Source organism: Capsicum annuum, chromosome 6, assembly GCF_002878395.1.
Source record: "Capsicum annuum cultivar UCD-10X-F1 chromosome 6, UCD10Xv1.1, whole genome shotgun sequence".
In the NCBI taxonomy this organism is placed as follows: Eukaryota; Viridiplantae; Streptophyta; class Magnoliopsida; order Solanales; family Solanaceae; genus Capsicum; species Capsicum annuum.
Genome location: NC_061116.1, coordinates 209,544,940 through 209,558,297, shown reverse-complemented (window position 1 = coordinate 209,558,297; position 13,358 = coordinate 209,544,940). Strand labels below are relative to the sequence as shown.

Here is a 13,358-nt window from a genome sequence, read left to right as displayed (position 1 = left end):
AGCATGTTTACCATCCGAACAAATCTCTTCGAATGTTTTCCCTATTCCCTTGGACATAATCATTTTTTTTGACTTGAACATTAGTGTCTGGAAGTGAGAAATCAAAGCCGCCTGGCAAATACATTTGATTATATATATGGTTCAATATTTTAATAGGTGTTTTATATCCATGTCACAGATTAATTATTGACCAAATATATTCGTTCGTCTTGATGCCCAATCATTAAACTAATTTTTGCATAATTTTCTTTATAATAATTAAATGAAATTTAACCATTAAATGTCAATATACAATAACGTGTATATATAACAGCACTCCATTATAGCAATTATGAAATTTTCAGACTACCTCTGCTACTATATTACAAGGTTTCATGATATACATCTAATATTTCTATTGACTCGATTAACAGATCATAGTTTGAGCCAGAATTATCATTATATATGTGAGCTTGTAGACACATGGAACTGTGAGGTTTCTCTACCCACATGGAATATTGAAAGTCATATATGTTAAAGTCGAACTGAAGTAGGGGAAGGGGGGAGGGGGGTTGAACAGCAGGCTCATCATGCATTTTTTTCAAGTTGTTTGAACATCCACTTGCTTTCTTGTGGGAATAAAAAAGTACTCACACATAAATTTGGTGCGGGATTCAGAATTTTCATTAAGAACGTTCGGAAAACAAAAATGCATACTTAGATATTTGAACTGGGAACCTCAAATTGAATTTCTAATTCCGTAAATCACTAAACCAACATGTAGTCTTGTGTTGAGAGAATTTGATATTTCTATTTACACATAAAAAGTTACCCTACATACAAAATGTAATTTTTTGTCGAGGGGTTCAGGATAACACCCCGAGCCCCCCTAGATCCACCCCCGTACACAGCAAGATATGTGTCATCACTCCACCTCATACCTCCAAAGTTAAGTTGGTACATTTTCTTTATTTATCCACTTGCTTCCTCACAACAATAGGAATTCTAACAAAATGTTTGCCATCACTCCATGCCAAACTTCCAAAGGTAAATTTACCACTTCTTTGGTAAGTAGATGTGATCTTTACCTCAAAGGAGATCCTCTTGGTTTTGGCATTAAACTTCAATACATTTGGAGTTACTTTAATAGCAACATTTCTCAGAGATTCATATCCAACCTTGAAGGTACTTCTTTGGGACACACAATGCCTGCTGAAGAAGTAGAATTTTTCTTGTCCGAATGATACATAGTTACATTGTAAGTCCTATCATTACTATAGCCCAAACTGCAAAGATAATTCGAATAATCATTTCTATCCATATCATAGATTAAGTCAGGATCTGCTGCTCCATTTGGATTACATATGCCACCGCCAAAGTCAAATGGATCAGCAAGTTTTATTCCAGTTCCTTCTGAAAAAATATCAGCTCTATATGTATCCTCGTTCCATGCTACACAGTTCACAGAAAATTTCAATCAGTAAATACATAAACAAAAATGCTGAAAAGAAGGAAAGACTATATATTTTGCTCACCAGTTTAATTGATGTATGATAACAGTGTAAACCTTTTGTGCATGATGGGATTAATTAAACTGATGTATAACAACATGAAATACTAATTTAAGTCTAATTTGGTAGTAAGCAACATGTTATAACTTATACTAATATGTTATAATATTTAAGTAGTTATAAATAATAAATGTAAGGTAAATCATTTTCTCAATGCAATGACAGTATTTGTGTTTTTTTATGTTAAATTAATGAATAGCAACGAAAATTTTTCATATCAAATTTGATATGGTAATTTAATATACTATAATAAGTTATATTTTGTTATCAATATATACAATTTAAATTCATAAGATATTACTTGTAGTCATAAGTGCAGACTTAATAGCAGCAGAAGCCAACTAGGATGCGCAGCTTTGATGAGTGCAACAATCCCTGCGACATGAGGAGCTGACATGGATGTTCCTGACATGAGTTTGAATTCATTGTATCCTCCATCAGTAGCAGCAAGAGAAAATGTTGCGAGTATATTAACACCAGAAGCTGCAATATCGAGCTGAAATAATATTTAAGTAAAATTTATAAAACACTTTAAAAAAATATAATAAATGATTCAATGAGAGAAATTATTAAATTAAAAGAAGATATAAATTGTTAATTATTTTATATTTACCTTTAGAATTTCTGGAGCAAAGGAATTAGGGCCTCTTGAGGAGAATCTAGGCACTTTTATGTATGTCTCCTTGCCCTCAAGAATTTCAGTTTGTCCATATTTAATTATTGGATCTTGATTGTTGTTACAAATGATGAATCAATTCAGTGATCTATAATAAAGCAAGTAAAAAATTAAAAGTACCTTGACGGGATAGAAGTCTTCTTTTTATTAAAAAGTTAATTGTTTCTCAAAAAATAATCGTTGTCGAGTTTCATGTTGTTGAGTTTTCGAGTTCCCTCTTTCTCCGAACTCCTTAACAACTATATTCTTTGAAGAATCATTTCTCATGGACAAATCTGAAAATCTTGGGTTCAATATTTTAGAACCCTCTTCTTCAGATACAACTACAAAGAACAAAGAAATTTCAACAGTATCAACCTCTTCATCATCCATTTCTCCATCTGAGTCTACACGGTCAACTTCTTCTTTTTCTTGACCTTTAGTTTACTCATCAACTTTCAATATTTGTTTTGAGTTATTAATTGATCTTGATACCATAGATGATTGATCAGAGACTTCAACTATATCTCTCTTAATGCTTACTCCGATAAAGTCATCACTAGCATATAGAGTTTCAAAAATTGTCTGCTCAGAGTGTACTTCAATATCCTCCATGTTTAGACTTTTATTGTCATTTTTAGGATCTGCTTCTTTGATTTCATTGATAGCAGCTACCACATCTCCAGTATGAACGTATTTAATATCATCTTACTTCTTATAGGTGCCTTCCTGCTCCACATAATGCATTGTATTATATCCGATCCAATCTCATTCCAAAATTATGAAAATAATGCATTTATTGCTCGACTCTCAGCTTCTAAGCATCTTTCCCAACCTTCTTATTCTTCAATAATTTTTTCAGTATGAACCATGTTGCTTTTCATGACTCGGCAACATCTTCTTATATGTCCTGCTTTGCCACACCGATACATCTGAGAGACTTCTTAGTATAATTGTTAAAAGTGTCTTCCTTCTTTCTAGTCGAGCTTAAACCATTTGAAAATTGAGTGTGAGGCATATCTTTTACTTTTCCTTTAACGTTCTTCTTGTCGGATACAAGAATATTTTCTTCCCTTGCTTTGACAAATTCACAAGTCAATTGTTTGGCTAGTAACTCCTGTGATGACAACAAATTCTCAAATTCCTCCAGGGATGGTTGTTGAGCCCATCCCTGAATTGATGTCACAAAGGGAATATATTCTGGTTTCAAACTACTAATGATAATTCTTCTCATTCGTGCTTCAAAGATAGTCCCGTCTGTATTCAATAAAGAAATCTCAGAACATAAATTCTTAATTTTTAAAAAGTACTCGGCACGAGAAAAATTACCTTGAGTGGTGTTAGCCAATTCATTTTCCAATATCTGTAGCCGAGCTTAATTCTTCTTGTTGAACAACTAGTCGAGGGTCCTCCAAATATCATGAGCTAATGTACACCTTATAATATGGTCGAATAAATTAGAGGAGATGGAGCTCTTTAGAATGAACTCCGCCTTTGCATTAATCTGCTTCCATTTCTTGTATGCACTACTATTCTCCGGTCTGTCATTCGGAGGACTTGTGTTAATCCCGTTAACAACATTCCACAAATCCTCGCCCACAAGGTATGATTCCATAAAGGTCTTGCATACCTTGTAATTGGACTGATTCAACAACTCCATTCCCAGCCTACTAACGCGACCGCTAAAATCCATTTGCACAAATCAGTTGAATCAACCACAAACCCGATTTTGAAATAGACACAAGTCAATTTATGAGTTTGGCTCTGATACCATGTAGAGAATAGCAGAAGAAAGGTGTAGTTATAAAGACCTTTTGCTAGCCCAAGATCGTTAACTAAGACCGGAAGATTCAACTAAGAAGAGGAAGCTTTAAAAAAGAAGGAAGAACTTTAATATGAAAAAGACTACACTTGAATTGATTTTATTTTTTGGTTGGTTACATATGTCTAATGTCATCCTCTATTTATTCTTGTGTGGGAATGATTCTAGATACTACAAATCTAGAGTATTCTATCATCTTCCATGAATATGTAACACTCTAGAAGATCTGGATCTTTCCTAAATACAAATATCAAGTAGACTATATTTTCAAGATTCCTCTCTCTAGAATAATTACCTAGAATATCTAGATATTTCTTCAAGATGATTATCCTAGAATTTACATAAGATATTCTAGAAATTTTACAAGAAATACTATGTTATCCAAAAAATCCACTTTAAATATTGGAAAAATTACACAAACTAGCATCCTTAAGACTATAATTACAATAAATAGCAACACTTCTTCAAAATTGTAACTTATAGCAAAAGTAGCAATATTTTACCCACTTCATAGTAATAGAAGAATATGTATTTTTCAGTCATGCATATGTATTTATGAGTAATACATATACATATTTGTATATGTATTTATATAGCAACATTTTACTTAAATACAAATACAATTTACTATTTTTCGTAATTATAAAACTATTATTATAAAAGTTATAATTAAAGCTACAAAGTTGTTATTTTTGAAATTTTTCCTTAAATATTCTTCACGCAAACCTCCATGTACTTTTGGAAAATCAAACACATGTTGGGCAAAAAGTACATATTGTGTGACTAATTTTGGAATTTGCCTTGTGAAGTGCTATACTCACTATGAATAACGTCGTGTATGTAAAGTAAAAAGTCTTGTGATTGGCTGAAGAATTATGCATTTTGAAAGGCAATTCCTGAAATTTTCACCAAGTTTTATAGATTGATTAAGAACTGAGAAACGATTTTTTTTTATTTTGGTTACTAACTAACAAATGATTAAAAGATAAAATTTAAGGCGGTTGAATATATATTATACATGTAGGTACTGGTTTCAAAGTATTGATTTGAGTTCAATAATATAATATTATCTTCATCCAAACTATAAGAAATTGGTACTGTTTTTTTTTTCTTGACTTGAAAGTTTATAGAAAACAATCTCTTTATCTCACTTTTAAATTTCCCTCCCCATATCCCATTTTAAGTGAATATATTGGTATCTTCTTGTTGTTGTGATCCATTTGATCACTTAAGCAATTGTGCAGGAACTCATAATTATGAGATCCCATATTTCCAAATAGGGTTAAAATCATCTACACCCCCAATCTTGTTATAAAAATCAAACACCCCCTCAATTTTTAATAATAATCATTCTCACTTCTTTTTTCTATTTGATTTTTTAAAATACCTACTTTACCCTTGTATTTATATCAACATTTGAATTTTTTTTAAAAAAAAATCTTTTTTATAGACACAATTTTTATTTTTTAATCTATATAATATATTTTGTATAAAAAGCTAAAAGGTTTTTTTAGATGAAAAAATAAAAGTGATAAATATTAATTGAGTATATAAATTAATGACATTCTATAACGAAATAATAAAAATTAATTTTATTAAAAATAAAAATTCTAATATCTATTTATACGTGAAAATAATAGGTAATTATATTTTTATAAATATATTTCAATGCAGGTAATACAAATTAATTAATAGTAGAGGATCCTTCGAAAACAACTTCTCGACCTCTCTGAGGTAGTGGTAAGGTTTGCGTACCTCTACCCTCCTCATACCTCACTTAGGAGATTTCACTGAGGTGAAAATCAATCAAACACCTCCCTTAGTATTGAGTAACAATCATTCTCCCCCCTTTTCACTATGTAATACTATTTTACCCTTAATATTTTTAAACTTATGTTTATATAATATTTTTTTATATTATATATATTTATCTTTCATAACCGATGTATTTATTATTTTTATTTAAATTTGTTTACATTATTAGTAAATTCTTTTATAAATTAATTACAAAATCTAATGGTATTTTTTACATTCAATATTTTTATATTATAGGTATTAAGTGTGTATGTGTGTATATATAATTATGTATATAGATACATATTTTGATTCTCTTATTTTTTAATATCTATATAGATAAACGAGTTTTAGTTGTCAATATGAATTATTTTATAAATTGTAATTTAAAATTCATTAACAATAATCATTTGATTTGTAATAAATATAGATCTACAACAACACCATACCCAGTGAAATCCCCGAAGTGAGGTATGTGGAGGGTAAGGGTAAGCAAACCTTACCACTACCGTGGGGAGGTAGATATGTTGTTTTCAAAGGACCCTCGACTATTAATTAATTTGTATTACTTGCATTGAAATATATTTATAAAAATATAATTACCTATTATTTTCACGTATAAATAGATATTAGAATTTTTACTTTTAATAAAATTAATTTTTATTATTTTGCTCATTTATTTAGTTATAGAATGTCATTAACTTATATACTCAATTAATATTTCTCACTTTTATTTTTTCATCTAAAAAATAACCTTTAGCTTTTTATAGAAAATATGTTATATAGATTAAAAATAAAAATTGTGTTTATAAAAATAAAATTGTTTTTAAATATTCAAATGTTGATATAAATAAAAGGGTAAAGTAGGTATTTTGAAAAATCAAATAAGAAAAAGGAGGGAGAATGATTATTGTTCAAAGTTGAGGGGGTGTTTGATTTTTGCAACAAAGTTCGAGGGTGTAAATGATTTTGACCCTTTCCAATATAACTAGTTATATACTATTTTATAAAAGTTATTGAAATAGTTTGTTAGTATAAAAAAGAATAATAACTCATATTTTTGGCCGAAAAAAAAAACTAAGTTGAATTTTAAGTAGAATATTTCTTAGCATAACATATAAAAGATTTCTTTTTCTATTTCTCAAACGTGGCTCAACTTGGCCATAAATTTAACTTCATATATAAATAAATCCTAAGTGCCATTATGAGGAAAAACAATGGTGATTAGAACTCCAAAATCCTTTCTTATGCTCTTAATCACTCATATGAAAATAGAAAGTATACGTTCTAAAAAATTCAAAATATATATATATATATACCATTTTTAAAGGAGTAAAAGTAGAATAATTTATCTACTTGTATTCGAGTGAGTGGCTACTATTTACGCTTAATATACTAGCCACAAATTAATTTTTCTACTCTGTGTGGTGAGTTTAAGCTATTTAATGATTAATACATTGCAATTATTTTTCTAATTTCATTAACCAAATTTGATTTTGAAGTTGGGTTATCTTCTCCCTTTCATATTTTCTGTTGAAAGGAGGGAAGCAAAAATGATGAATAACCCAACTTTTTCCCTTGTTATTTTATTTCTTCTGTTAATTTTTACGTGTTTATGTGAAATAACAACAAAAGCAGATAATGCCGATGCTAAGGTACATTTTAGATATTCTTGAGAGAAAATATTACTTGCAAAAATGCAGATAATGCTATCAATATTAATAAAGTGAGAGAAAATAAATGCAAAAGATAATCAATATTTCCTTAAATATTTTCTAAAATAACAAATATATTTAAATAATAATTTTTAATCCACCAAGATCGAAGATCATCCCCTTAACCCAACCTCAAAAGCACAATAATCATCATAATAAAATTGCAGAAGCCAAGTAAATAGTAATATGGAGATAAATAAATGACTCAATGAAATTAAGTGTCAAAATAATAATTAACCAAAATCCACATTTGTCCATAATAGACTTTAAAATTAGATAAATACAATAACTAAAGTGGAATAGAGGGAGTAGTATTTTGGACCATTGGAATGCGTGATTTAAGAAGTTAGCTTAGAATCTCCTTATATTTGTTTATTGACCATAATGAATATTAATCTCTCATTGATTAATTTGTTTTTTGACGATATTCTTTTGATCTATAGTTTTACGTGGTTTACTTGGGACACAAACCTCACAATAATTATGAACTTATTACCAATTCACATCATGAACTTTTAGGTCAAGTGGCTGGAAGGTATGTATATTCTTTAAATAATCAATGAAATTTATAAATTTAACCAATGAAATGTAGTAGAATCTATTTTAACCAAAAAAATTATTAAAGCCTATCATAGAAATATTTACCTCTAATGACCCTACAAATTGCGAAAATATTATTTCATATATTTCATTATTTAAAACTTAAAATCGTATTTTCTTGTCATGCAGCAAGGAAGAAGCTAAAAAACTGATGATGTATAGTTATAGACATGGTTTCTCTGGCTTCGCTGCTAAGCTTACTGATTCTCAAGCCAAACAAATTGGAGGTATTTGAATTATCTTAACTAATAGTCAGAAAAATTATTAAAAAAAGGAAATAAAATAATTTTATGAAAAATTAAAGATTTTATTCATTATATGACTCTTCGTTACCTGATGTGGTTCAAGTTATACCAAATCAATTTTACAAGACTCATACCTCAAGGAGTTGGGACTTTTTGGGTCTTTCTAAGCATGACCCCAATAGTCTTGTGAACAAAACAAATCAAGGTGATGGAATAATTATTGGCATAATAGATTCAGGTTTAGTGTCTCCCTTTCTTTTCTTTTCTTTTTTTCATTTTTTGGTTCTTTTTTCTTAAATAAATAAAATATGTCTTACAACTAATGATCTTATCAAAAGGGAATTTAAATATTATGCACAAATAATATTGTAAAAATATATTTTTACATTATTGATGTACTTTATCTAGTTATAATAAGTTAATTATTAATATTTCTTCCTCCTTACAATCATATAGAAAATTATCTTCAAGTATTTAATTGGTTAGCTATTTATAAGGTATCATTTTTGAATTGGTTGTGTAGTTATCTTTCTCAATTAAAAGTTTAAAGTAATTTTATAAATGTATTTAATCATAGTTTCAACTCATCTAGATTTTATCCATTTTTATTAACCAAACAAATCAATATTCTTAGCTTTTAAATAATATATTGATGGATGTAGCGTATATTTTATGGATTCATCTAAATTCAATAATTTTAACTTGAATATTGAATCTGAGTTTAAAAACTTCCGATGATAAATGTAAATAGTCGATTATGAATTCAATGATCAAATTCACTGCTGTAGAACCCTAACACCCATAATGTTCAATAATCCCCATATCTAAATAATGGATAATTAGTGAAAGTTAAACCAAAAACCTTCTTTGTTGAGCTCCGATGCTCTTATCTAAAAGTTTTAGATGTTAGAGAATCTACATAATTCTTTTACTTATTTATAATATTTTAAACAGGTAGCCTGGAACGGTATAAATGGTGAAATGATTAGTAATATCGATGTTCTTGCCGCCATTGATGATGCTATAAAAGATGGAGTTGACGTAATATCAATATCTATTGGTGGTGGTGGTGGTGGTGCAGTCAATTATGCTGACATTAATGAGGATACATTATTTGGGATAGGATCTTTTCATGCAGTATCGTATGGTAGATCTTTTATTGCTAGTGGAGGAAATAGTGGACCGACCTCTTACACAGTTGGTGCTACTTCTCCATGGGTGATAAGTGTTGCTAGTAGCTGTTTCAATAGAGAAATTGTTACTCCTTTAACACTTGGCAACAACAAGACGATACGAGTAAATTCTTTTGTTTTCTTAAAACTTCATTTTGAAGAAAAATATGTCAATAATTTATCTAGCTAATTCACTTAATGCAGTTACATTTTTAAATATAATCAACAACAAACTGGCCTCATATCAAATATCAGTATTAAAAATTTGAGGCTAGAAGTTGTTACTTTGGAAGTGAGATTGATGGTGTCCTAAATAATTGATATTTATTAAAAGTTTTAAAACTTGTGGTAAAATGTTAAATATGGTTTGACAAAGTATCTTTTTGCCCAATAGACCCAATCGATCACATATCAAAAGGTCAATAAACTTCAGTTAATTAAGAAAACTAATTTTGAAAAATACAAACCTCCAAAGGTTGGGATTTTAATTTTATTTTACTTCTTTAAAAAAAATCGATTTTATGTATAAAGTTAATTTTTAAAATTATTAAATAATAACAAAATGCATCAACTGTTATTCAAATAATCATTTATACTAGTACATATTTTAACACCTTTGGAGTGATTGTAGGCTTCGGGACTTATTAAAGGGAAGGGGCACGGCTTTGCTCCTTTGGTCACTTTAGCGAATGTAACGAAGTAAGTGAAATGTATATTGCATCGTCTAGTTAATGCACTTTACAAGTGTTTATTCTTTGTTTCAAAAAATATAGAGGAGTTTCGTTATTTTTTTTAGGAGAAAATAAATATTATGATGATCGATAAGTAGAAATTGTTTTTAGAGGCTAAAAAAAAAAAATTACTTTTCTCCAAAAATATATTTTTGAAAAACACTTTGGACAAAAACAACTGAGAGGTACTCTTAGAAAAAATTGGTCAAACATCGATTGTTTCTTAAAAATGCTTTTTAAAGTTTATTAATTAAAAATAAATTATTTCTTACTTAAAGCACAACAACATCATACTCTATATAATCCAAAAAATGAGGTCATTTTTCAAATATATATTAATGCTTGCTTTTTTCCAATTGCAGAGTTTAAGACATTAAGTCTATTGCCAGTGGATTAAAAGGAAAAGTTCTACTACTTTTCTTTCAAAAGGAAGACGACGCAGAAATGTCTGTAATGCATCTAAAGTAAACAGGACTTTTGGCTTATATTTGTGCTACACTCCCTGCTGATCAACTTAATGGCTTTAATCAAATTTCTCAAAATAATATGTCATTTTTTATGGTTGATTTTGAGCAAGGAAATCAAATTTTTGCTTATATTCAACATTGTATATCGAAGTAAGCATATATTTCTCCTATTTTGATACTTCTTGTTTTTACTTTTTTTTTTTTTTCTATTTTTGAATATTTTAAGCCATATCTTATATGAGGTAAAATATTTTTAGAAGTCAAGTCATTAAAAATGGAAAAGATATTTTACGAAAAAAAGAAAAACAACTTTCCTTGCTCTTGGATGGAAATCACGAGCAATTGTCTCAACTCTTATATTCATGTCACTATTTTAAACCAACACTTAAATATTATTAGTAATAGTCAGTAGTAATTATAATTTTTACTAAGCATTAGTCGGTGCTAATATTATTATCAATCTTTATAAACATTTTTCTTAAAAATATTATTCACTCTCTGACTAACGCGAGAGGAAATTTTTAATTTGAGAAAAATATTTATTTTCTGAGAAATAAGGAATTTTTTATTTTAAAAAAAAACTTTTATCACGTCAAAATACTTTTAATTTTTTACTTGCGTTATTATAGATCACTAAATTGATTCATCATTTTTATGAGCAATCAAGATCCAATAATTAAATATGGACAAACTAAAATTCTTAAGGGCAAGAAGACATACATAACAGTGCCTAGATTCTCCTCAAGAGGCCCTAATTCCTTTGCTCCAGAAATTCTAAAGGTAAATATAAAATGATTTAACAATTTTTATTCTCTCATTGAATTATTTTATTATATTTTTTAAAGTGATTTATAAATTTTACTTAAATATTATTACAGCCTGATATTACAGCTCCTAGTGTTAATATATTCGCAGCATTTCCACCTGCTGCTGGAGGATACAATGGATTCAAACTCGCGTCAGGAACATCCATGTCAGCCCCTCATGTCGCAGGAATTGTTGCACTCCTCAAAGCTGCACATCCTAATTGATCTCCAACAGTTATCAAGTCTGCACTCATGACAACAGGTAATATCTTATAAATTTAAATTCTATACATTAATAGCACAATTCGACTTATTATAGTATACTAAATTACCTTAGCGAATTCTATATGAAAAGTTCTCATTGCTATACATTAATTTAACATAAAAGAACACAAATACTGTCAACACATTGACAAAATGATTTACCTTACATTTATTATTTATACACTACTAATATATTTTAACATATTATAAGTTATAACAAGGTTGCTTACTACCAAATTAAACTTAAATTAGTATTTCATGTTGTTATACATCACTTTAATTAATTAATCCCATCATGCTCAAAAGGTTTTACAATGCTATCGTACATCAACTAAATTCTTGAGCAAAATATATTGTCTTTCCTTCTTTTCAACATTTTTGTTTATGTATTTACTGATTGAAATTTTCTGTGAACTGTGTAGCATGGAACGAGGATACATATAAAGCTGAAATTTTTTCAGAAGGAACTGGAGGAGATTTTGCTGATCCATTTGACTTTGGAGGTGGCATATGCAATCCAAATGGAGCAGCAGATCCTGGTTTAATTTATGATATGGAGAAAAATGATTATTCGAATTATCTTTGCAGTTTGGGCTATAGTTATGATAGGGTTTACAATGTAACTACGTATTATTCAGACAAGAAAAATTCTACTTCGTCAGCAGGCATTGTGTGTCCCAAAGTAGTACCGTCAAGGTTGGATATGAATCTCCCTTCAATATCAATTCCAAATCTCAAGGATTCAGTTACTATCAAGAGAACTGTTACTAATGTTGGAAATGTTAACTCTATATACAAATTAGTGGTTAAACCTCCGAGAAACGTTGCTATTAAAGTAACTCCAGATGTCTTGAAGTTTAATGCCAAGACAAAGAAGATCTCCTTTAAGGTAAAGATCACATCTACTCACCAAAGAAGTGGTAAATTTACCTTTGGAAGTTTGGCATGGAGTGATGGCAAACATTTTGTTAGAATTCCTATTGCTGTGAGGAAGCAAGTAGATGAATAAAGGAAAAGTAGCCACTTTTATTAGATGGAAGTATGGGGTGGAGTGGAGTGAAGACACACATCTTTCTGTGTACAGGGGTTGGATCTGGGGGGTTCGGGGTGTTATCCTGGACCCCTCGACAAAAAATAACATTTTGTATGTAAGGTAATTTTTTTTGTGTATAAATATACATATCGAATTCCCTCAACACAAGACTACACGTTGGTTTAGTGATTTAGGGAATTAGAAATTCAATTTGAGGTTCCCAATTAAAATGTCAAGTATATTTTTTTGTTTTTCTAACATTCTTAATGAGAATTCTGAATCCTCCACCAAATTTATGTGAGTATTTATTTTCCCACAAGAAAGCAAGTCAAAATGCATGGTGAGCCTGTTGTTCAACCCCCGCCCCCCCCCCCCCCCCCCCCCCCCCCCCCCCCGCGGGGGGGTCAGTCTTCCTCCATGTTTTTTAATGTAAAAACAATGAAGTGGAGAAGTAATTTTTTTTAAAAAAAAATAAGTCATCACCTCAGGTTGTGGTGCCTTTGG

At 29.4% G+C, this 13,358-nt stretch overlaps 2 protein-coding genes across 2 annotated transcripts in view; both read left to right on the top strand.

The window, feature by feature from the left end:
- LOC107855456 (subtilisin-like protease SBT3.11) overlaps positions 1-13,146 on the top strand; it is a 44,648-nt gene extending 31,502 nt beyond the window's left edge. The window contains exons 6-11 of the mRNA XM_047413880.1: positions 9,336-9,677; positions 10,185-10,252; positions 10,647-10,901; positions 11,419-11,531; positions 11,643-11,819; positions 12,244-13,146. Of these exons, the coding sequence (XP_047269836.1) occupies positions 9,336-9,677; positions 10,185-10,252; positions 10,647-10,653 (417 nt within the window). The 3' untranslated portion in view covers positions 10,654-10,901; positions 11,419-11,531; positions 11,643-11,819; positions 12,244-13,146. The remainder of the gene's footprint in view (positions 1-9,335; positions 9,678-10,184; positions 10,253-10,646; positions 10,902-11,418; positions 11,532-11,642; positions 11,820-12,243) is intronic.
- On the top strand, positions 11,810-12,830 carry LOC107855360 (subtilisin-like protease SBT3.8). The gene is made up of 2 exons (XM_016700362.2): positions 11,810-11,819; positions 12,244-12,830. The coding sequence occupies exons 1-2, from the start codon at positions 11,810-11,812 to the stop codon at positions 12,828-12,830; spliced, it is 597 nt and encodes a 198-aa protein (XP_016555848.1).
- Positions 13,147-13,358: the final 212 nt, after the last annotated feature.